Below are 24,826 nucleotides of genomic sequence, written 5' to 3'. Positions count from 1 at the left end.
GAACGATATGCTTTAGTCCCGATTCTTTTCTTTCACGATACATGGGTGCCGATTCGATTTGTATTGCGATTTACACTCACCTAAAGGATTATTAGGAACACCATACTAATACCTTGTTTGACCCCCTTTCGCCTTTAGAACTGCCTTAATTCTTTGTATCATTGATTCAACAAGGTACTGGAAGCCTTCTTTAGAAATGTTGGCCCATATTGATAGGATAGCATCCCCCACACCATTACACCCCCACCAGCACCAGCCTGCCCAGTGGTAACAAGGCATGACGGATCCATGTTCTCATTCTGTTCAAATTCTGACTCTACCATCTGAATGTCTCAACAGAAATCGAGACTCATCAGACCAGGCAACATTTTTCCAGTCTTCAACTGTCCAATTTTGGTGCGCTTGTGCAAATTGTAGCCTCATTTTCCTATTTTTAGTGGAGATGAGTGGTACCCGGTGGGGTCTTCTGCTGGTGTAGCTCATCCGCCTCAAGGTTGTTCGTGTTGTGGCTTCACAAATGCTTTGCTGCATACCTCGGTTGTAACGAGTGGTTATCTGAGTCAAAGTTGATCCTCTATCAGCTGGAATCAGTCGGCCCATTCTCCTCTGACCTCTAGCATCAACAAGGCATTTTCTCCCCCCCCAGGACTGCAGCATACTGGATGTTTTTCCTTTTTCAGACCATTCTTTGTAAACCCTAGAAATGGTGTGCCCATTCTGTGTTCCCATTCGGTCTGTTTTGCTGGAAACGGATATTATGTAATTGCCGTGGGCAGTACCGTATAAACAGAAAATATTTAGGTGTATCGTTGGTAAAAGTAAAAAAGATATCGATTCTAGGGAAAAGAATAATTTTTTTTTTTTTTTCCCCAACCCTATTAATTGCACAGCCCTAGTTGACGTTAGCTTAGCTGTAGTCCCAAGGATCTCGCGAGAGTTTGTTCCTGAGATATTTTAGTGTCAGAATGTTCTGGAGATATGTAGCTTATGGGTCCAATATTTACTTTGTTGACAATGGGGCGAAAATATCGGTGTTCACTTCTCTCATTAGAATCCAAACACTCAGAACCTGCCGCTAGTCTCCTATAGAGGCGTGGCAACGGAGAAACCCACAAGATAATTTTTTCCCTTTTTATTTCACAGTGACCGTGGATAGACAGGAATGGTGGGAGAGAGATGAGGGATGACACGCAGCAAAGGGCCGCAGGTCGGATTTGAACCCGGGCCGCTGCAAAGGCCTCAGCCTACATGGGGCGCACATTCTTACTAGGTGAGCTAGAGGTCGCCCCGTCTCTGTCTACATTTAACATGTAAAATCTGAATAAACAAAGTAGATGTTGTGCAGTAAAATGCACAATATTCTTCAAAAATTGACGAAGTATAAAGTAGCCAGTCCAGTGGAAAAGAAACAAAGTGTATAAATGTTCTAGCATTATTGGTATTTGAGTAAATGTACCGCGTGAACAATAAACTCACAACAGAGACTCTTTGAATTCTTTTATTGTGTGCAACTTTTCATTAAGCTTCAGTAAACTGATTGAAACACACAGCTCTGTGACTGAAAACAAAACGACGTTAAAAGACCTCATGAAAACAACGATGAGTTTTTACACGTGAAGTGACGGAGATAAAATCCAGGCTCAGACTATCAGCAGCACAACGGCCACAGGGAGCTCGGAACAGGGCTGCACCATATGAGGAAAATATGCAATAACGTTGTTAAATATCGCGATAACGATAATACTTGCAATAGATAAACAGACATCAAAGCGTGCTCAGTTCTTTTCTTTTTTTTTGCTGCTTTTAATATTCTGCTGAAATACAGCAACTTCTTGCAGAATTTAAAACAAATGTTATTCAACATTGAATTGAATATAAAAGGCACAATTAAAACGAAGGACAGTTACATTTTAAAGTGTAGTTTTCTACTGGTATTTTCCTTCAACTAACACAAAAACTCACAAAAAAAACTCACACAAAAAAAGATTTATTGTGCAGCCCTAATTTAGAGACACATTTTGACTACAATCTGGTTGTTACAAACAAGGAATAGTGCCTTGCTCAAGTGCATTGAAGTGTCTTCAGCTGACTTATTTATCTCCTTCTGTCTGTTTTCCGTCCATATTTCCGGTTCCATGAGGTCTCAAGTCGTTTTCCTTCCCAATTCACTCTTGATTTAAATCTTTTTTTCCTGCTCTTTCAACAGAAGCTATTATTTACATTCTGATAATATAGATGCCCAGAGTTCGGTTACAGCCACATCTGTACACAGTTTCATGAGGTGAGTGATGTCTATTTTATTTTTGCTTTACGTATATTTGTACACTTGCAGTTGCTTTGCTTTGTTTCTCTTTGACAATAAAGGAATACTTTTTGCATTGTAGTCCATTTCTTCTCTGAGCACTACTAAGAACAATCTGTGAAAAGTGTGAAATAAGAGTTCAGTTTAGGTAAACAAGCATTTTCAGGCGTTTTTTTTTAATTATTTTTTGGTCTGGTTTTTGATTAGAAATGTCTTCAGAGGAGAAAACTACAGGACTAAAACCAAAAGTGTTCCTTTAATGGGTCTGTGTTAAACATGGCAGGTTATTGACTAAGCAGACATTCAGTTAATGAAAGATGTTTGAAGAGGTGAGCTGGGACACATTTATGTCAACAAAGACACAAAAACTGGCACAAAGAAATTTGAAAAAAAGAAGGAAAAAAAATCACGATTGTCAAAATCAACTGCAAAAATGGCTTCTTTCCTTCACATATGTACACATGTCCTTTAACAGGAAACTAAAACGTAAATTCACTTTATCTTTGAATCATTGCTGCAGGTGTATTTCCTCTGAAACATCTTTTAGAAAAATTATCCTTAAAATGTACTGATGCCAGCTGTACTGATATGGTGCTGCTAAGATGTCTAAATCAATTGATGATAACGGTAAACCTAAAAGAAAGCTATGAATAAATTGCATTTATTGCCGCTAAATTTACATCATAAGAACATGAAGCTTACGGTATTAGATAGTTCAGCATTGTACACAGCCTTTTTTTTATGTACATAAGATACAATATTTAGCCTTTACAAACTGTACATTCTTAAAATAGGTTTTTACTTTTGTAAAAAGAAAATTAAAAATGCCCTTGAATTTCTGTTGGTGCCAACTGTCTCAAAATCACAAACAAATCCATTATTTCTGCAGTAGAAATGTATGACATGTGTCCCGTGGGACTTTAAGGGTAATGAAGTCCATTAGCATTGATGCTAGCATGGAGGTTGGCTTGTGATTGATGGCGTGTAAATGTGACACCTTCCCTTTTTAAATATAGACGGAAAAAAATCCATCTCAGCTGAGAGATTCTTCAAATTCTCTAAACTAAAATCTAGGGCTGTACCGAATGTCTTTATTTTTTTACATTTGAAGCTCCTACTGAGGTTTTCAAATCAAACTTTGAATGTTTATCGTCATTTTTTATGACATCATTACCCTACAGAAACTTAAAAAAATATATACACAAACAAAATCCTCAATTTGAATAAAGTGATTCATCTGATTAAATTAGTTCATCTTTTTTTTATTAAATCAACTTCCTTTAATGGATATAACGCGTCCGTGTCATCAACATAAATACATGGAGACGGCAGGCTAATCCAGTAAGGACGTAAAATAAATTTATATATGATGAAATAATGAATACGCCCTTAGCATAACCTTTATCTGCATCTGCACAGAAATACTGAGTTAAAACAGAATGAATCCTAATGAAATGCTGCGCAGCATTTCATTAGCATTTGTATTCATTCTGTTTTAACTCCACAATGTTGATTTTAGAATTGGAACGTCAACGCTAGGATTGAAGCTCCGAAACTATTCGGTGCAGCCTTAACTCAATTCACATTTTAGCAAACAAAGACGTGCAATAAATGGATCTGTCAAGAACCATTGGTCATTTAATCGACTAAGAAAAAATGAGTCTGCAATAATTTTGATAATTGTAATTTTCTTTTTCAAGCACAAATGCCCCAAACTTTACAGTTCCAGCTCTTCAAACACGTATATTTGCTAGTTTTAGTCTTCTATGGTAGTAAACTGAAGATCTTAAGCTTTTGACTAATGGTCAAGTTTTATATTTGTATCTGACATATTATAAAAAGTAAAGTCAGAATTTATCAATGAAAACAATCCTTAGTTACTGCTCTACATCTGTCTTTTATACAGGGCGCATTTTTACAAGATAAACGACTCACCCAGTATGAGATAGAGGTGTGGAGTGACGACGTCTAAAAAGCTCAGGGTAAGACATTTGAGGTGGAGTTCAAAAATATTTACTTTTAAAATATTCTCTAAATTAATTTACACATTAAAGAAAATAGGGAGATTAAACCGTGCATTATCAGGACAGTGCCTCTTGACTAACTTTCACTCTCATGCAGATGCAATGTTTTTATCAGAGAGGGTGTCATATTCCTCAAATGTTCGTATGTCGGTTTAAGGCAAGTTGGGCTTTGATAGTTGGAGATCTGGCCAATGTGAACTTTTGTTAAGTAGTTACTTTACCTTCAGTAAAATCCCAGAAGTGGTAATTGAAAATTGTAGGCATTAAACGTGCAACATTTTAAAGCTGCTGCACTTGACAGGATTAGAAACGATAAAATCAAAATACACAATCGAAACAAGCATTTCATTATAATAATGATAAAGTGTGCAAACTATGTCTTTGTGCGTTACTGCCTCTCTGTGCACCTGCAGCTGAAAGGCATTATTACAGAAACTGTGCAAATAATCGGCTCCTGCACTAAACAGCGAGGTCAGTGTGCAAAATCGAACGTGTCCATTTCATCTCACAGGGAAAATAGAAACAATATCATTTCATGTTTTTTCAAAGTGTCATTTTGTTCCGTTTAAGCTTCACTGAGGTGCCGTTACAGCCGGTAACCACAGGAGGGCAGCATTAAAACATAAAGTGAAGGATTATTGCCTTATTTGATGAAGCTCAAATCTTTCTAATAACTTATCAAATAAGCATTGCAAGCACATTCTAGTTTTGTGTGGACGTTGATGTAACTTTCTCTGCCACTGAAAACAGACTTAAGTCCACCTTTATGCCCTAAATCACCTGCTGTCAATTTGGCGTCAAGTAAAACTGACAAACATCGTCAGACTGGTGGCTTTCAGAAAAGCTTAAAGATAAAAAAAAATAAAAAAATACATTTCACATCTGCTGGTTTTAAAATAATTGCTACCTTAGGTCAACAAACACCACTAGTTTTAGAAGTGTCGAAGTTTTACACAACTTAATGTTTTTTTTCTTCTTCTCTATTTCAGGCTCTCAATCAGCAAGAAGAAGAGCCTTGGTGTGACATGTTCTACCAGCAGTGTGTGTTGGAGTGTGTGTTAGGGTTTCCTCCAGGTCAGAGGAGGGATGGTGGCGTTGGCGCCGCAGTAAGAGTCGCCGCCGGTCTCAGCAGGGAGAGCTGGCTGCTTCTTCTCCTCGCTGTCGGAGTCGTCCGCTGCCAGCGTGATGAGCGAGGGCGACTTCCTGTGGAGGAAGAGCAAATAATGTAGCTTGAGCCTTTTTACTCTGTCTGTAGTCAAGTTCAATGTGAAGGAAAGCTTCACATTGAACTTGAAAAGGAAGAAAGCTGAAGGGTTCTCTGTGGATTGGGACATATGTTCCCTGTTACCTCTGTAGGCAGAATTATCAGTCAACCGGGAATTTTGATTCCCTCCTGGAGTGAGTGTGTCTGCTAGGATGTTGTTGTTTACCAGGTAAGATGTGATGTACAGCCTGTTTATATTTAATACACTTGTTTTGTTGTCAGAGTAGTTTTATATAGTGTATGACACCTTTTATAAATACTTTAATTTCATTGTAAATAAATTCTGTATTTGTTTGCACACGTACTACAGTTTATTTGATTGTTTTGCTGCAGTTTAATTCTATTGTAACTTCCCCTTATCCCCTGGGCTGCTCTAGGAACGTAAGGGTATGCCATGAAAAAATTCAAGTAAAAAAAGTCATGATATAGTATGTCGAAAAAATATGAAAAAGTCATAGTATAGTATGTAGAAGAATTGTGAAAAAAAGTCATAGTATAGTATCTGGAAAAAAAGCCATAGTATGTAGATTTTTTTTTTTTAAAGTCATAGTGTAGTGCGCTGCCACATGGGTGGCAGTGAAGGTCAGGGGCCTCGACGGACCAGACCCGGGCAGCAGACGCTGGCTCTGGGGACGTGGAACGTCACCTCTCTGTGGGGGAAGGAGCCGGAACTGGTGCGGGAGGTGGAGCGCTACCGGTTAGATCTGGTGGGGCTTACCTCTACGCACGGTCCCGGTTCTGGAACCGTTCCTGGATAGGGTTGGACTCTTTTCTTCTCGGAGTTGCTCAGGGGTGCGGCGCCGGGGGGGTGTGGGGATACTAACAAGCCCCCGGCTGAGCGCCCTAACGTTGGAGTTTGACGGGCGGACGAGAGAGCGCTTCCCCTCACGCCTGCGCGGGGGGTTGTGGGGAAAACTCTGACTGTTGTTTGTGCATATGCACCAAACAGGAGTTCGGAGTATTTCGGCCTTCCTGGAGACCTTGAGTGGAGTCCTGCATGGGGGCGCCAGTGGGGACTCCATTGTTCTGCTGGGGGACTTCAACGCACACGTGGGCAATGATGGAGACAACTGGAGAGGCGTGATTGGGAGGAACGGCCTCCCTGATCTAAACCAGAGTGGTTGGTTGTTGTTGGACTTCTGTGCTAGTCATGGATTGTCTATAACCGAACACCATGTTCGACATATAGGGATGCTCATAAGTGTACCTGGTACCGAGCACCCTAGGCCGAAGGTCAATGATCGATTTTATAATCGTTTCATCTGATCTGAGGCCGTATGTTTTTCGAACTGGTGAAGAGAGGGCAGAGCTGTCAACCGATCACCATCTGGTGGTGAGTTGGGTCAGGGGGTGGGGAAGACTCTGGACGGCCTGGTAAGCCCAAACGTGTAGTGCGGGTAAATTGGGAACGTCTGGAGGAGGCCCCTGTCCAAGCGGACTTTCAACTTCGCACCTCCGGCGGGAGCTTTTCGTGCATCCCTGTGGAGGCTGGGGGCATTGAACCCGAGTGGACAATGTTCAAAGTTTCCATTGCTGAAGCGGCGCGAGGAGCTGTGGGCTTAGGGTCTTAGGTGCCTCAAGGGGCGGTAACCCACGAACACCGTGGTGGACACCGGTGGTCAGGGAAGCCGTCCGACTGAAGAAGGAGTCTGTCCGGGATATGTTATCCCAGAGGACTCCGGAGGCAGTTGCAGGGTACCGAAGGGCTGCAGCCTCTGCCGTGAAAGAGGCAAAGCAGCAGGTGTGGGAGAAGTTTGGAGAAGACATGGAGAAAGGACTTTCGGTCGGCACCAAAGTGCTTCTGGAAAACTGTTCGCCACCTCAGGAGGGGAAGCGGGGAACCATCCAAGCTGTGTACAGTAAGGAGGGCACACTGTTGACCTCAACTGAGGAGGTAATAGAGGGCGGTGGAAGGAGCATTTTGAGGAACTCCTGAATCCGACTAATACGCCTCTATGTTAGAGGCAGAGCTGGAGGATGCGACGGGGGATTGTCGTCGATTTCCGGGGCGGAAGTCACTGATGTAGTCAAACAACTCCACAGTGGCAAAGCCCTGGGGATTGATGAGATCCGTCCAGAAATGCTCAAGGCTCTGGGTGTGGGAGGGGCTGTCCTGGTTGACACGTCTCTTCAACATTGCGTGGAAGTCTGGAACAGTGCCAAAGGAGTGGCAGACTGGGGTGGTGGTTCCCCTTTTTAAAAAGGGGGACCAGAGGGTGTGCGCAATTACAGGGGTATCACACTTCTCAGCCTCTCTGGTAAAGTCTAATCCAAGGTGCTGGAAAGGAGGGTTCGGCCGGATAGTCGAACCTCAGGTTGAGGAGGAACAATGCGGAGTTCCGTCCCGGTGGCGTGGAACAACGGACCAGCTCTTCACTCTCGCAAGGATCCTGGAGGGAGCGCCTGGGAGTATGCTACCGGTCTACATGCGTTTTGTGGATTTGGAGAAGGTATGACCGGGTCCCCCGGAGATACTGTGGGAGGTGCTGCGGGAGTATGGGGTGAGGGGTTTCTCTATCAGGGCCATCCAATCTCTGTATGACCAAAGTGAGGGCTGTGTCCGGGTTCACGCGTGAAAGTCGGACTCGTTTCAGGTGAGGGTTGGCCTCCGCCAGGGCTGCGCTTTGTCACCAATCCTGTTTGTAATATTTATGGACAGGATATGGCGTGATGCGGGGTGGGGAGGGGTTGCATTCGGTGGGCTGGGGATCTCATCGCTGCTTTTTGCAGATGATGTGGTCCTGATGGCATCATCGGCCTGCGACCTTCAGCACTTACTGGATCCGCAAGGTGAACGGCGCGAGCGGTTGGGATGAGGATCAGCACCTTAAATCGGAGGCCATGGTTCTCAGCAGGAAACCGATGGAATGCCTTCTCCAGGTAGGGAATGAGTCCTTACCCCAAGTGAAGGAGTTCAAGTACCTTGGGGTTTTGTTCCGAGTGAAGGGGACAATGGAGCAGGAGATTGGTCGGAGAATCGCGTACGGCGGGTGCGGTATTACATTCCATCTATCGCACCGTTGTGACGAAAAGAGCAGCCAGAAGGCAAAGCTCTCGATTTACCGGTCAGTTTTCGCTTATAACCTTCACTATGGTCATGAGGGCTGGGTCATGACCGAAAGAACGAGATCCAGGGTACAAGCGGCCGAAATGGGTTTCCTCAGGAGGGTGGCTGGCGTCTCCCTTAGAGATAGGGTGAGAAGCTCAGTCATCCGTGAGGAGCTCGGGTAGACCGCCGCTGCTCCCTTCGCGTCGAAAGGGCCAGTTGAGGTGGTTCGGGCATCTGGTAAGGATGCCCCCTGGGGCCTCCCCTAGGGAGGTGTTCCAGGCACGTCCAGCTGGGAGGAGGCCTCGGGGAAGACCCAGGACTAGGTGGAGGGATTATATCTCCAACCTGGCCTGGGAACGCCTCGGGATCCCCCAGTCGGAGCTGGTTAATGTTGCTCGGGAAAGGGAAGTTTGGGGTCCCTTGCTGGAGCTGCTCCCCCCGCGACCCGATACCGGATAAGCGGACGAAGATGGATGGATGGATGGATAGTGTAGTATGTAGAAAAAGTATGAAATAAATCATAGTGTAGTATCTTGAAAAAATTCATAAAAGTTATAGTACAGTATGTTGAAAATAAATCATATGGTGAAAAAGTCATAGTATAAACAGTTCTTTGAAATGACAGTATTGTTTCTTTGAATGCATTTGAACCCATCTTAAGTAAGACAACTTTGGGTTCAGTGACTTGCTCAGCGACATTTTGACATGTGATAAGGATCCTGGGTGTGAACAGCCAACCTTTTGGTTAGGGGGCACCGACTCTGCCTCCAAACCACAACCCTGGATGTGTAGGATGTACTAAAAAAGTCAAAGTATGATGAAAACGATGATTTGATCTGCGTCTCTATGTTGCCTGGTAACCATTCTGCTTAATGTAGCTGTGGAACTACATTGCTTGGCGAAGAATGACTATTTGTAATCAATAAACTACTGTATTTTTTGTTTCTCTGTGTTTATTCAATGAAACATTACCAGATATATGTAGAAACGGTTTTATAAAAGCAAAAATCCAAATAGTATAGCAAAAATCCAAATAGTATGGCAAAAAAGTCATAGTACTGTATGTCGAAAAAAGTCATAGTATAGCATGTCGAGAAAATATGTAAAAAGTCATAGTATGTCGAAAAATGATGAAAAAAGTCATAGTATCGTAAGTTGAAAAAACGATGAACAAAGTCATAGTATAGTATGTAGAAAAAGTCATAAAATAGTATGTAGAAAAATTGTGAACAAAGTCATAGTATAGTATGTAGAAAAAAAGGTCATAGTAAGGTATGTAAAAAAATATGAACAAAGTCATAGTATAGTATGTCGAAAAAATATGAACAAAGTCATAGTATGTCGAAAAAAGTGATAGTATAGTATGTCGAAAAATCATGAAAAAGTCATAGTATAGTATGTCGAAAAAATGTCATAGTATAGTATGTCGAAAAAAGTAATGTATAGTATGTTGAAAAAATATGAAAAAGTCATAGTATAGTATGTTGAAAAAAAGTCATAGTATAGTAGGTCGAACAAATATGAAAAAAGTCATAGTATGTCAACAAAAAGGTCATAGTATAGCATGTGAAAAAATTGTGAAAAAAGTCATAGTATAGTATGTCGAAAAAATATGAAAAAAGTTCTAGTATAGTATGTAGAAAAATTATGAAAAAGTCATAGTATAGTATGTCGAAAAAAGTCATAGTATAGTATGTCGAAAAAAGTCATAGTATAGTATGTCGAAAAAATATGAAAAAAGTTCTAGTATAGTATGTCGAAAAAATATGAACAAAGTCATAGTATAGTATGTCGAAATAAAAAGAAAAAAGTCATAGTATAGTATGTCGAAATAAAAAGAAAAAAGTCATAGTATAGTATGTCGAAATAAAAAGAAAAAAGTCATAGTATAGTATGTCGAAAAAATATGAAAAAAGTCATAGTATAGTATGTCGAAAAAAGTCATAGTATAGTATGTCGAAAAAATATGAAAAAAGTCATAGTATAGTATGTCGAAAAAAAGTCACAGTATAGTATGTCAAAAAATATGAAAAAGTCATGAGTATGTAGTAAGATAATATGAAAAAGTCAATTATAGTATGGCGAAAAAGTCATAGTATAGTATGTTGAAAAAATATGAACAAAGTCAGTATAGTATGTCGACAAAAAGTCATAGTATAGTATGTAAAAAAATTTTGAAAAAAGTCTTAGTATAGTATGTTGAAAAAATATGAAAAAAGTCATAGTATAGTATGTCGAAAAAAAGTCACAGTATAGTATGTCGAAAAAATATGAAAAAAGGTCATAGTATAGTATGTCGAAAAAAAGTCACAGTATAGTATGTCGAAAAAATATGAAAAAAGGTCATAGCATAGTATGTCGAAAAAATATGAACAAAGTCATAGTTAAGTATGTCGAAAAAAAATGTCATAGTATAGTATATCGAAAAATATGAAAAAGTTCTAGTATGTAGAAAATATATGAACAAAGTCATAGTATAGTATGTTGAAAAAAAAGTCATAGTATAGTATGTCGAAAAAATATGAAAAAAGTCATAGTATAGTATGTCGAAAAAAGTCATAGTATAGTATGTCGAAAAAATATGAAAAAAGTCATAGTATAGTATGTCAAAAAAATATAGAAAAAGTCATAGTATAGTATGTCGAAATAATATGAAAAAAGTCAGTATAGTATGTCGACAAAAAGTCATAGTATAGTATGTCGAAAAAATATGAACAAAGTCAGTATAGTATGTCGACAAAAAGTCATAGTATAGTATGTAAAAAAATTTTGAAAAAAGTCTTAGTATAGTATGTTGTGAAAAATAGAAAAAGTCATAGTTGGTAGTATCGAAAAAAAGTCACAGTATGGTATGTCGAAAAAAATATGAAAAAGGTCATAGTATAGTATGTCGAAAAAAGTCACAGTATAAGTATGTCGAAAAATATGAAAAAGGTCATAGCAGGTATGTCGAAATATGAACAAAGTCGTATAGGTATGTTGAAAAAAAAGTCATAGTATAGGTATGTCAAAAAATATGAAAAAAGTCATAAGTATGGTATGTAGAAAAAGAATGCCAGTATAGTATATAAAAAAAGAAAAAAGTTCTAGTATAGTATGTAGAAAAATATAGACAAAGAGTCATAGTATAGTATGTTGAAAAAAAGGTCATAGTATAAGTATGGCGAAAAAATATGAAAAAGTCATAGGTATAGTATGTCGAAAAATCATGTTTATGTATGTCGAAAAAAATGAAAAGTCATAGTATAGTATGTTAAAAAAAAGTTCTAAGTATAGCATGTGAAAAATTATGAAAAGTCATAGTATGAGTATGTCGAAAAAATATGTACAAAGATCATAGTATAAGTATGTCGAAAAAAAGAAAAAGTCATAGTATGGTATGTCGAAAAAAAATAAAAAAGGTCATAGGTATGGTATGTAGGAAAATTATGAAAAAAGTCATAGTATAGTATGTCGAAATAAAAGAAAAAGAGTCATAGTATGGTATGTCAAAAATGAAAAGTTCTAAGTATAGTATAATAGAAAAAAGTCATAGTATAGGTATGTTCAGAAAAATAGAAAAAAAGTCATAGTATGTTATGTGAAAAAGTATAGAGAAAAGAAAATAAAGTAGTCAGTAGTGGTATGTAGAAGAATAGAAAAAGTATAGAGGTATGTGAAGAATATGAACAAAGTCATAGTATAGTATGTCGACAAAAAGTCAAGGATATGGTATGTAAAAATTTTTTTTGAAAAAGTCTTAGGTATAGTATGTCAAAAAAAGAAAAATATATAGTATGAATAGTGGTATGTGAAAAACCAAGTAAATGTAAAAGTTGTAGTAAATATAAAAAAATATATGAAAGAAAGTCATAGTATAGTATGTCGAAAAATAAAAAAGATCATAGTATAGTATGTCCGAAAAAAAGTCATAAGTATAGTATAGAAAAATATGAAAAAGGTCATAGTAAGTATAAGTATATGAAAAAAAAGTCATAGAATAGTATGTTGAAAAAATATAGAACAAAGATCATAGATATAGTATCGACAAAAGTCATAGTATAGTATGTAGAAAAATTTTGAAAAAGTCTATAGTATATTATGTCGAAAAATCATGAAAAAAGTCATAGTATAAAGTATCGAAAAATCGTATATAGTATGTTGAAAAAATAGAAAAAAGTCATAGTATAGTATGTCGAAAAAATATGAACATAGTATAGTATGTCAAACAAAAGGCATAGTATAGTATGTCAAAAAAAGTAGTAGTATAGTATGTGAAAAAAAAGTCATAGTATAGTATGTCGAAAAAATATGAACATAGTATAGTATGTGGAAAAAGTCATAGTATAGTATGTGGAAAAAATATGAACGAAGTCATAGTATAGTATGTCGGAAAAAATCATAGTATAGTATGTTGAAAAAAAGTCATAGTATAGTATGTCGAAAAAATATGAAAAAAGTCATAATATAGTATGTCGAAAAAAAGTCACAGTATAGTATGTCGAAAAAATATGAAAAAAGGTCATAGTATAGTATGTCGAAATAATATGAAAAAAGTCATAGTATAGTATGTCGAAAAAAAGTCATAGTATAGTATGTCGAAAGAATATGAACAAAGTCATAGTATAGTATGTCGAAAAAAAGGTCATAGTATAGTATGTTGAAAAAATATGAACAAAGTCATAGTATAGTATGTCAAAAAAAAGTCATAGTATAGTATGTCGAAAAAATATGAAAAAAGGTCATAGTATAGTATGTCGAAAAAATATGAATAAAGTCATAGTATAGTATGTCGACAAAAAGTCATAGTATAGTATGTCGAAAAAATATGAAAAAAGACATAGTATAATATGTCGAAAAAAAGTCAGTATAGTATGTCGAAAAATATGAAAAAAGGTCATAGTATAGTATGTCGAAAAAAGTCATAGTATAGTATGTCGAAAAAATATGAAAAAAGGTCATAGTATAGTATGTCAAAAAAATATGAAAAAAGTCATAGAATAGTATGTTGAAAAAATATGAACAAAGTCATAGTATAGTATGTCGACAAAAAGTCATAGTATAGTATGTAGAAAAATTTTGAAAAAGTCATAGTATAGTATGTCGAAAAATCATGAAAAAGTCATAGTATAGTATGTCGACAAAAAGTCATAGTATAGTATGTTGAAAAAATATGAAAAAAGTCATAGTATAGTATGTCGAAAAAATATGAACATAGTATAGTATGTCAAACAAAAGGCATAGTATAGTATGTCAAAAAAAGTAGTAGTATAGTATGTTGAAAAAAAGTCATAGTATAGTATGTCGAAAAAATATGAACATAGTATAGTATGTCGAAAAAGTCATAGTATAGTATGTGGAAAAAATATGAACGAAGTCATAGTATAGTATGTCGGAAAAAATCATAGTATAGTATGTTGAAAAAAAGTCATAGTATAGTATGTCGAAAAGATATGAACAAAGTCATAGTATAGTATGTCAAACAAGAGTCATAGTATAGTATGTCGAAAAATTATGAACAAAGTCATAGTATAGTATGTCAAACAAAAGTCATAGTATGGTATGTCGAAAAATTATGAAAAAGTTATAGTATAGTATGTCGAAAAAAAAGTCATAGTATAGCATGTAAAAAAGTTGTGAAAAAAGTCATAGTATAGTATGTCGACAAAAAGTCATAGCATAGTATGTCGAAAAAATATGAAAAAAGTCATAGTATAGTATGTCGAAAAAATATGAACATAGTATAGTATGTCAAACAAAAGGCATAGTATAGTATGTGGAAAAAATATGAAAAAAGTCATAGTATAGTATGTGGAAAAAATATGAAAAAGTCATAGTATAGTATGTTGAAAAAATATGAAAAAGTCATAGTATAGTATGTCGACAAAAAGTCATAGTATAGTATGTTGAAAAAATATGAAAAAGTCATAGTATAGTATGTTGAAAAAATATGAACAAAGTCATGGCATAGTATGTCGACAAAAAGTCATAGTATAGTATGTTGAAAAATCATGAACTAAGTCATAGTATAGTATGTCGAAAAAATCCATAGCACAGTATGTCGAAAAAATATGAAAAAAGGTCATAGTATAGTATGTTGAAAAAATATGAAAAAAGTCATAGAATAGTATGTTGAAAAAATATGAACAAAGTCATAGTATAGTATGTCGACAAAAAGTCATAGTATAGTATGTAGAAAAATTTTGAAAAAGTCATAGTATAGTATGTCGAAAAAAGTAGTAGTATAGTATGTTGAAAAAAAGTCATAGTATAGCATGTCGAAAAAATATGAACATAGTATAGTATGTCAAACAAAAGGCATAGTATAGTATGTCGAAAAAGTCATAGTATAGTATGTTGAAAAAATATGAACAAAGTCATAGTATAAGTATGTCGAAAAAAAGTCATAGTATAGTATGTGGAAAAAATATGAACAAAGTCATAGTATAGTATGTCGGAAAAAATCATAGTATAGTATGTTGAAAAAAAGTCATAGTATAGTATGTCGAAAAGATATGAACAAAGTCATAGTATAGTATGTCGAAAAAATATGAACAAAGTCATAGTATAGTATGTCGAAAAAATATGAACAAAGTCATAGTATAGTATGTCAAACAAAAGTCATAGTATAGCATGTCGAAAAATTATGAAAAAGTCATAGTATAGTATGTCAAACAAGAGTCATAGTATAGTATGTCGAAAAATTATGAACAAAGTCATAGTATAGTATGTCAAACAAAAGTCATAGTATGGTATGTCGAAAAAAAGTCATAGTATAGTATGTCGAAAAAATATGAAAAAAGCCATAGTATAGTATGTCAAACAAAAGTCATAGTATAGTATGTAAAAAAATGGTGAAAAAAGTCACAGTATAGTATGTCGAAAAAATATGAACAAAGTCATAGTATAGTATGTCGAAAAAATATGAACAAAGTCATAGTATAGTATGTCGAAAAAATATGAACAAAGTCATAGTATAGTATGTCAAACAAAAGTCATAGTATAGCATGTCGAAAAATTATGAAAAAGTCATAGTATAGTATGTCGAAAAAATATGAACAAAGTCATAGTATAGTATGTCAAACAAAAGTCATAGTATAGTATGTCAAAAAATTATGAAAAAGTTATAGTATAGTATGTCGAAAAAAAATGAACTAAGTCATAGTATAGTATGTCGAAAAAATATGAACTAAGTCATAGTATAGTATGTCGACAAAAAGTCATAGTATAGTATGTTGAAAAAATATGAAAAAGTCATAGTATAGTATGTTGAAAAAATATGAACAAATTCATGGCATAGTATGGAAATTGTCTCATGGTATGTCGACAAAAAGTCACAGTATAGTATTTCGAAAAATCATGAAAAAAGTCATAGTATAGTATGTCGAAAAAATCCATAGCACAGTATGTCGAAAAAATATAAAAAAAGTCATACTATAGTATGTCGAAAAAAGTCATAGTATAGTATGATGAAAACGATGATTTGATCTGCATCTGTGTGTTGCCTGGTAACCATTCTGCTTAATGTTGCCGTGGAACTACATTGCTTGGCGAAGAATGACTATTTGTAATCAATAAACTATTGTATTTTTTGTTTCTGTGTTTATTTAATGAAACATTACCAGATATATGTAGTAACGGTTTTATAATAGCAATGAGCCAAATAGTATGGCATAAAAAGTTATAGTACATTATGTTGAAAAAGTATAGAATGTCGAAATTCATGAAAAAAGTCATAGTATGTCGAAAAAATATGAAAAAAGTAATAATATAGTATGTCAAAAAAGTCATAGTATAGTATGTCATACAAAAGGCATAGTATAGTATGTCGAAAAAATATGAAAACGGTCATAGTATAGTATGTCGACAAAATATGAAAAAGGTCATAGTTTAGTATGTCGAAAAAAAGTCAATAGTATAGTATGTCGAAAAAATTCATAAAGTCATGACTTTTTTAGTCGGAAAAAAGTCATAGTATAGTATGTCTGAAAAATATGAAAAAAGTCATAGTATAGTATGTCGAAAATAAGTCATAGTATAGTATGTCGAAAAAATATGAAAAAAGTCATAGTTTAGTATGTCGAAAAAAAGTCATAGTATAGTATGTCGAAAAAATATGAAAAAAGTCATAGTATAGTATGTCGAAAAAATATGAACAAAGTCATAGTATAGTATGTCAAAAAAAAGTCATAGTATAGCATGTCGAAAAAATATGAAAACGGTCATAGTATAGTATGTCGACAAAATATGAAAAAGGTCATAGTTTAGTATGTCGAAAAAAAGTCATAGTATAGTATGTCGAAAAAATTCATAAAGTCATGACTTTTTTAGTCGGAAAAAAGTCATAGTATAGTATGTCTGAAAAATATGAAAAAAGTCATAGTATAGTATGTCGAAAATAAGTCATAGTATAGTATGTCAAAAAAAAAAGAAAAAAGTCATAGTATAGTATGTAAAAAAATTGTGAAAAAAGTCTTAGTATAGTATGTCGAAAGAATATGAACAAAGTCATAGTATAGTATGTCGAAAAATTGTGAAAACGTCATAGTATAGTATGTGGAAAAAATATGAACTAAGTCATAGAATAGTATGTCGACAAAAAGTCATAGTATAGTATGTTGAAAAAATATGAAAAAGTCATAGTATAGTATGTTGAAAAAATATGAACAAAGTCATAGCATAGTATGTCGACAAAAAGTCATAGTATAGTATGTAGAAGCATTATGAAAAAGTCATAGTATAGTATGTCGAAAAATCATGAAAAAAGTCATAGTATAGTATGTCAAAAAAATCCATAGCACAGTATGTCGAAAAATCATGAAAAAAGTCATAGTATAGTATGTCGAAAAAATCCATAGCACAGTATGTCGAAAAAATATTAAAAAAGTCATACTATAGTATTTCGAAAAAAGTCATAGTATAGTATGATGAAAACGATGATTTGATCTGCATCTGTGTGTTGCCTGGTAACCATTCTGCTTAATGTCGCCGTGGAACTACATTGCTTGGCGAAGAATGACTATTTGTAATCAATAAACTACTGTATTTTTTGTTTCTGTGTTTATTTAATGAAACATTACCAGATATATGTAGTAACGGTTTTATAATAGCAATGAGCCAAATAGTATGGCATAAAAAGTTATAGTACATTATGTTGAAAAAAGTCATAGTATAGTATGTTGAAAAAAAGTCATAGTATAGAATGTCGAAATTCATGAAAAAAGTCATAGTATGTCGAAAAAATATGAAAAAATGCGAAATAATGGGCGTATTAGTATTGTGTCCGAAAAAAATATGAAAAAAGTCATAGTTTAGAATGTCGAAAAAAAGTCATAGTATAGAATGTCGAAAAAAAGTCATAGTATAGTATGTCGAAAATAAGTCATAGTATAGTATGTCGAAAAAATATGAAAAAAGTCATAGTTTAGTACGTTGAAAATAAGTCATAGTATAGAATGTCTAAAAAAAGTCATAGTATAGTATGTCGAAAAAATATGAAAAAAGTCATAGTATAGTATGTAAAAAAATTGTGAAAAAAGTCTTAGTATAGTATGTCGAAAAAATATGAACAAAGTCATAGTATAGTATGTCGAAAAATTGTGAAAACGTCATAGTATAGTATGTCAAACAAAAGGCATAGTATAGTATGTAGAAAAAATATGAAAAAAGTCATAGTATAGTATGTCGAAAAAAAGTCATAGTATAGTATGTCAAAAAAATTGTGAAAAAAGTCATAGTATAGTATGTAGAAAAATTATGATAAAGTCATAGTATTGTATGTCAAAAAATCATGTAAAAAGTCATACTAAAGTATGTTGAAAAAAAAGTCATAGTATAGTATGTTGGAAAAAAAGTCATAGTATAGTATGTAAAAAAATGGTGAAAAAGTCATTGTATAGTATGTCGAAAAAAAGTCATAGCATAGTATGTCGAAAAATTATGAAAAAAGTCATAGTATAGAATGTCAAAAAAGTCATAAAAAAGTCATAGAATAGTATGTAGAAAAATTATGAAAAAGTCATAGTATTGTATGTCGAAAAATTATGGAAAAAGTCATAGTATAGTGTGTTGAAAAAAAGTCATAGTATACTGTAGTATGTCGAAAAAAAAAAAAAAAAGTCATAGTATGTTGAAAAAAAGTCATAGTATAGTATGTAAAAAAATTGTGAAAAAAGTCTTAGTATAGTATGTCGAAAAAATATGAACAAAGTCATAGTATAGTATGTCGAAAAATTGTGAAAATGTCATAGTATAGTATGTCAAACAAAAGGCATAGTATAGTATGTAGAAAAAATATGAAAAAAGTCATAGTATAGTATGTCGAAAAAAAGTCATGGTATAGTATGTCAAAAAAATTGTGAAAAAAGTCATAGTATAGTATGTAGAAAAATTATGATAAAGTCATAGTATTGTATGTCAAAAAATCATGAAAAAAGTCATACTAAAGTATGTTGAAAAAAAAGTCATAGTATAGTATGTTGGAAAAAAAAGTCATAGTATAGTATGTAAAAAAATGGTGAAAAAGTCATTGTATAGTATGTCGAAAAAAAGTCATAGCATAGTATGTCGAAAAATTATGAAAAAAGTCATAGTATAGAATGTCAAAAAAGTCATAAAAAAGTCATAGAATAGTATGTAGAAAAATTATGAAAAAGTCAGTATTGTATGTCGAAAAATTATGGAAAAAGTCATAGTATAGTGTGTTGAAAAAAAGTCATAGTATACTGTAGTATGTCGAAATAAAAAAAAAAAGTCATAGTATGTTGAAAAAAAGTCATAGTATATATGTCGAAAAATTATGAAAAAAGTCATACTATAGTATGTCGAAAAAAGTCATAGTATAGTATCTAAAAAATAAGTCATAGTAGTAGTAAACTGCAGACTCCATTATCATCATACAGTTGAATCAACACATTTATAAACACAACAACTGAAAATTGCAACCTTATTTATACACTGCCTCCTCGGTTTCAGCCAGGTGTACCTAATCATTATACAAGTGAGAGTTTATCATTACTGAACCCAACTACAGGACAATGTTTGCCTCCTTCATTACTAGCGGTTGGTTTTGTTTTCTTTGCATTCACACTTTTGTGTGTGTGTGTGTGTGTGTGTGTGTGTGTGTGTGTTACCTGTCTCCACTCTGTGTGATGAGTCTCCTGCAGGTTTCCATCTGGACGTCCAGCCCTCTTTTCATCGAACACATCTCCATGTACTCATGCAGGTGACGGTTCATATCGCTCTTGGCTGTGGCCAGGTCCACCTGACAAGAAAAGAAAACACAAAAACCAACTCCATTAAATACTCCGATTATTTTATTGTATTACATACTATATTGTATCTAAGATACAAGCCTGTGTATAGAAAAACTTCAGAGTAGGCGTTAACTACGACTCCCAAGCTGCATTCCAGCAAGAAACATCTAATTACAGAGCTTAAAATTCTGTTACTTAAACGAAAATTTACTTGAATCAATTAACTTTTAAATTCTGGGTCAGTGAGTGAATTCAGCAACTGTGACGGCATGTTGTGAATTTGATCCTGCTCTGACGAACGTGTCCAACTGGCCTCTTCTCCGAGGCTCATGGTTATTTATAGTTTTTAGACCAGCGACTCTAGCGAATATTACTGAAATTTCAACAAGTATAGTAGCAACAACAGTCCCAACTACATTGAGAAATCTAAACTACTAATAAGAACAGTGATCGTGACATGACTTTCAATGCCTTTCCTGTTCTCCTCACAATGTGACTTTGAACACCTTTAGCCAAATTATGTAATAAACACAATGCCGAAAAACAGACTCACCTCTATCTGGTTAATGGTCTCCTGGTATTCCTTCTCTCTGGTTTTGAACAGACACTCTGTGTCTTTAATCACCTCCTCAATGGACTCCTCCTGCTGCTGCAGCTGGATGACAGTGAGTGTATGTGGGGGAAAGAGGGGAAATAAAAAAATAACACTGTTTATTTACACTTATATAGCTGATTTTGAGCTGCAGCCAGCATCAGTCATCAATATGTTTCAGGCACAGGGCTGCTGTTAAACCTGCAGCATGCTAGCTGACAAACAAAATTTAATAGATATCATAGAAAAGTAACGCACAACAAGGGTTGTCGTGAGGTGCTGATCACTGGAGGTAGACTTGAAAAAAGGAAAAAAGTGTTGCACACTCCAACCTAGGGCTGGGCGATAGGGAGAAAATCAGATATCACAATATTCTTTTTTTTTTTAAAGATAATTTTTTTCAGGCATTTAATTCGACAGGACAGACGAAGACGTTAAAGGGGAGCGAGAGGGGGAACGACATGCAGCAAAGGGCCGCAGGTCGGAGTCGAACCCGCGGCCGCTGCGTCAAGGAGTAAACCTCTATATATGTGCTCCTGCTCTACCAACTGAGCTCACCTGGCCACAATATCATGACATTCTTGACCAAATACCTCGATATCGATATTGCGGCGATATTGTAGGGTTGACAAATGGTGCTTTGACAAAATATCTTCACACTTAGATTTTAGATAAATAATCATCAGTAATGTGGACATAATGTCTAAGTGGGGGAAAGGCAAATAATAGAAGAGCTAGAACAGTCCTGTAAGTTCAGAAAAGTACATCCCTTTACTGTAATGTAGCCTTTAAAACCAGGAAAAGACAACACTTATGTCATATCACAATGGGCCAGTTGTTCAAAACATTTAATCTGGATCAAAATGATCCGGATTTGGAAATCCCATTACCAGTGCTCTAAATGGGACAACATATCACAATGTGGGCTACCAGCTATGTAAAGAACAGGTAGGAGAGCCAACATGGGGTCACTGTAAGTGTTTCTTATTTTGAGACAAAACACAAAAATAACATAACCATCCACTTCCATTCATAATTTATTTTATGACCCCTCATCTGAGTTACAACAAATAAAAACAAATATACATTAACAAATATATTGTGGATATTTTGAAAATGTCTTAAAAACAAAACAAAAGGCTAAATGTCCAATAGTTAACAAAAAATGTTCAGGGTTCTTCTTCATCTGAAGAGGAGAGAGCAGCATCTCCAAGCCCTGCTTTTAGGAGGCGGCTCTGAAGTTTGGCTTTGGTTTGCTGCAGTTTATTTGTTCCTCTGCCAGGACGATCTGTGCTTCTATCCTTTCAGTTTCTCGTTTAGACATGGGGACAAGATCATTTCTATTTTTATTTTATTTTTACTTTACTATACTGAATAGCTTAATTGGTAGCCTATATCTACTTCATCTACTTCATCACTGTTACAACGGTTACACAAGTCAAGTGCACAATATAAATAAAAGTATATACACTACATGATACAAATGTATTATTTGACCAATTTTAAAGTTTTACTACATTTTCTTCCTGGAATCCACCTTGAAATCCTACCCCCTGGTGGGATCAGGATAATCCTGTTTTTTTGGATCAAAGTTATCCAAATCCTACTGACAAGTTTTGAACAACACAAACTGAAGGTTTGATCCAGATTAAAACTAGGATTGGATTCTGTAATCTAATCTGATTTCAGAATCCTTCTTTCCCTTTTGAACAACCCATTTTGAAGATTTGATCCAATCCGATAACCAAAATCCGATCAGATTACTTTTGAACAACTGGCCCAAGATTACAATATCCAAAATCTAAGACGATATCTAGTCTCATATCACAATATCAATATAACGTTGATATATTGCCCAGCCCTACTCCAACCCCATATGCATATCTCTATTTATTCTGATAACAGTTTCCGCCGTTTCTTCACATCATCAATCTTTTGTTGACTGTTGATTTGAAGAAGAAACTTCGTCAGAATAAATAAACATATGCACATGGAGCCAGATTGTGCGGCACTTTTTTCTTATTACCAAATTTAATAGAAACATAAAAAAAAATATAAACCAAAGAATATGTAGGAGTGGACAGAATAAAGGAAACACTACACTATGGGCTAATAAAATCCAATAAACCACACAGTCCTGAAAGGATTGAGGTCTGAGCAGCCAAAATAAGTAACAAAAACCATGTGTGTGTCTGTGTGTGTGTGTGTGTGTGTGTGTGTGTGTGTGTGTGTGTGTGTGTGTGTGTGTGTGTGTGTGTGTGTGTGTGTGTGTGTGTGTGTGTGTGTGTGTACCACAGGTGTATAAAGGTCTTTTAATCTGTTTTATGTTTTTTTCAGCTCTCCACTAAGCAGGTCATTGGCCTCTCTGGCTTATTTAGTTTAAAACAGCTTACAGGTCACCAAGATAGACTCGAGCCGTCATCGCCATCAGCTGGGATAATAGATCTGTACGGAGCTGGATGGGGACACTGCAGGCTACATGAAGTGCTGCTGAGGCCAGCTGCAGCCTGGGCTTCTCTATACGCTGCTCACATTTTACAGGGAGTTTCTGTTGCATCCAATGCTGTTGTGGCTTTGACTTCTCACTATTTGCTTTTAAAGATGCAAGTTAAGATATTTTGGGGTAACGTTTCACAAATTTCCTATTTAGAATTGTCCATTTTACTACTTTATTTTTGCAGTTTTAATTCAACACAAATTCATAATATAAATAAGCATGTGTAGCAGCTTAATGTCACTTAAAGGTGACTGGTTTAAGTGTATAAGTCATTTCTATAGAGATAGCTCAAGGGAAATCAAAGCGAACTTAGGCTTAATTTGTGCCAGTTCGGAAGGAATGAGTCAGAAAACTTGTGTTAATTAGAGATTTATTTTTATTTTTTATAATAAAATCCATTTAAATTTAAATCTGTTACACAAAAAGTGAAGATAGTGTTGTGTGTGTGTGTGTGTACCATAGACTGTATAAAATAGGTGTGTACGCACCTCTCCCTGTGTTTCCACTCCCAGTGGGTATCCAGGAAAATCTTCCCATAGAAGAAGAGTTTCCTCTGTTTCCTCCCAAGCCAGACTGTCACAGTCATCGTCAAACTCACACTCCCTTCTGGACAACACAACACAACAACACAACACAACACGCATATGTAGTTTATGTAGTTATATACCGACGCTTATATAGTTTTAACGTCCGTGTGTTTGAACATTGTTGGCCAAAACACCCACAGCTGATTCAGCATCCTCTGCATCTGTTCATTGATCTGATTGGCCGACGTGCTGCACGACTCCTCGTCTTTAGCCCCGCCTCCCTCGCCCTCGGACATGCTCAGTTCGTCTCCGTCCCCGCCCTTCGCCGACTGGCCGCTCTGTTTTCTGGCCCGGAGAGTGGAGGGGGGCGTGGCCACCTGCTGGAAGGAGGCGTGTTTGCTTTAAGTGAAGGCGGATCTTTTTTTTTTTTTTTTTTAAAGGCCATTTTATCACCACAAACCTACCTGGAACATGTGGATCATGTCCTCGCAGTTCCTCTGCTGGGCCACATCACAGAGGCGGGCGGTGATGTCGATGCGGCGGCAGATATCCATGTCCACCTTCATGGCCTTCTCTTGGATCTTACTGTCCAGATCTGACAGGTTCTGAGGGAGATAAAAAAAAAAAAATAAGGATTGCTTATTTTCCATTCATCTAAATAATCTATTTAGTTTACTTACAGTCATGTGAAAAAATTAGGACACCCATGCTAAAGTTGACTAAAAAGAGGAATAAAAACCCTAGAGATTGGCATGGTTTTATTTCAGTTAGCCTAATAGCTGGTTTGATTTGCATTGAAACATGATTTTATAGACAGTAGCCCATGTCAATCTCTAGGTATGGTGAAGGGTATGTGATGATGGGGGTGGGGGCTATTTTAATTCCAAAGGCCAAGGGAACTTTATCAGGATGCATAGTATCCTGGATCCATGAAATAACTGGCCTTTAAAAATAAAACTCTGCCTGCCTCTATGGGAATTTAACATAGGGGTGTACTTACGTATGCCCCCTGTATTTTAAGGAAGAACATTTATTTAATTACGATACATTATTCATTCACAAAGAAAATTGGTGTCCTTAAAGATTGGATTTTTCCTTATTTTTTTAAATTAAGGCATTAAGATCAATTTGCAAAAGATGATTTTTATATTCCTCTTTTTAGTCAACTTTAGCATGGGTGTCCTAATTTTCCATTTCACATGACCAAAGCCAATCACTGTCATGAAGCCATGGAGAACAGTTGTGAACAACCTGTTCCAGCAAATCCTTAATTATGTCTAATTAGAGCTTGTAAAATAAGGGATTTGAAGGGATCAAAAAAAGTGGATGGACCAAAA

At 35.4% G+C, this 24,826-nt stretch overlaps 1 protein-coding gene and 1 long non-coding RNA gene across 5 annotated transcripts in view; one reads left to right on the top strand and one right to left on the bottom strand.

The window, feature by feature from the left end:
* The first annotated feature begins 1,149 nt into the window (after positions 1–1,149).
* LOC120570897 lies at positions 1,150–5,424 on the top strand. Its single transcript, XR_005641161.1, has 4 exons — positions 1,150–1,270; positions 2,207–2,281; positions 4,209–4,284; positions 5,316–5,424. It is a non-coding gene; the product is annotated as an uncharacterized LOC120570897 (long non-coding RNA).
* Positions 1,483–24,826, bottom strand: part of iffo1a (intermediate filament family orphan 1a) — a 38,171-nt gene continuing 14,827 nt past the window's right edge. For 2 of the 4 annotated variants that reach the window (XM_039819523.1, XM_039819525.1), the window contains 6 exons: positions 23,954–24,094; positions 23,688–23,869; positions 23,451–23,568; positions 20,427–20,528; positions 19,751–19,881; positions 1,483–5,529 (listed from right to left, as the gene is read on the bottom strand). In XM_039819523.1, the coding sequence (XP_039675457.1) occupies positions 5,385–5,529; positions 19,751–19,881; positions 20,427–20,528; positions 23,451–23,568; positions 23,688–23,869; positions 23,954–24,094 (819 nt within the window). In that variant the 3' untranslated portion in view covers positions 1,483–5,384. Of the gene's footprint in view, positions 5,530–19,746; positions 19,882–20,426; positions 20,529–23,450; positions 23,569–23,687; positions 23,870–23,953; positions 24,095–24,826 lie in introns of those variants that run through there. The other 2 variants (XM_039819526.1, XM_039819527.1) reach the window with 2 other exon arrangements.

This window comes from Perca fluviatilis, chromosome 13, assembly GCF_010015445.1.
Source record: "Perca fluviatilis chromosome 13, GENO_Pfluv_1.0, whole genome shotgun sequence".
Taxonomy (NCBI): Eukaryota; Metazoa; Chordata; class Actinopteri; order Perciformes; family Percidae; genus Perca; species Perca fluviatilis.
This window is presented reverse-complemented; position numbering and strand designations above follow the sequence as displayed.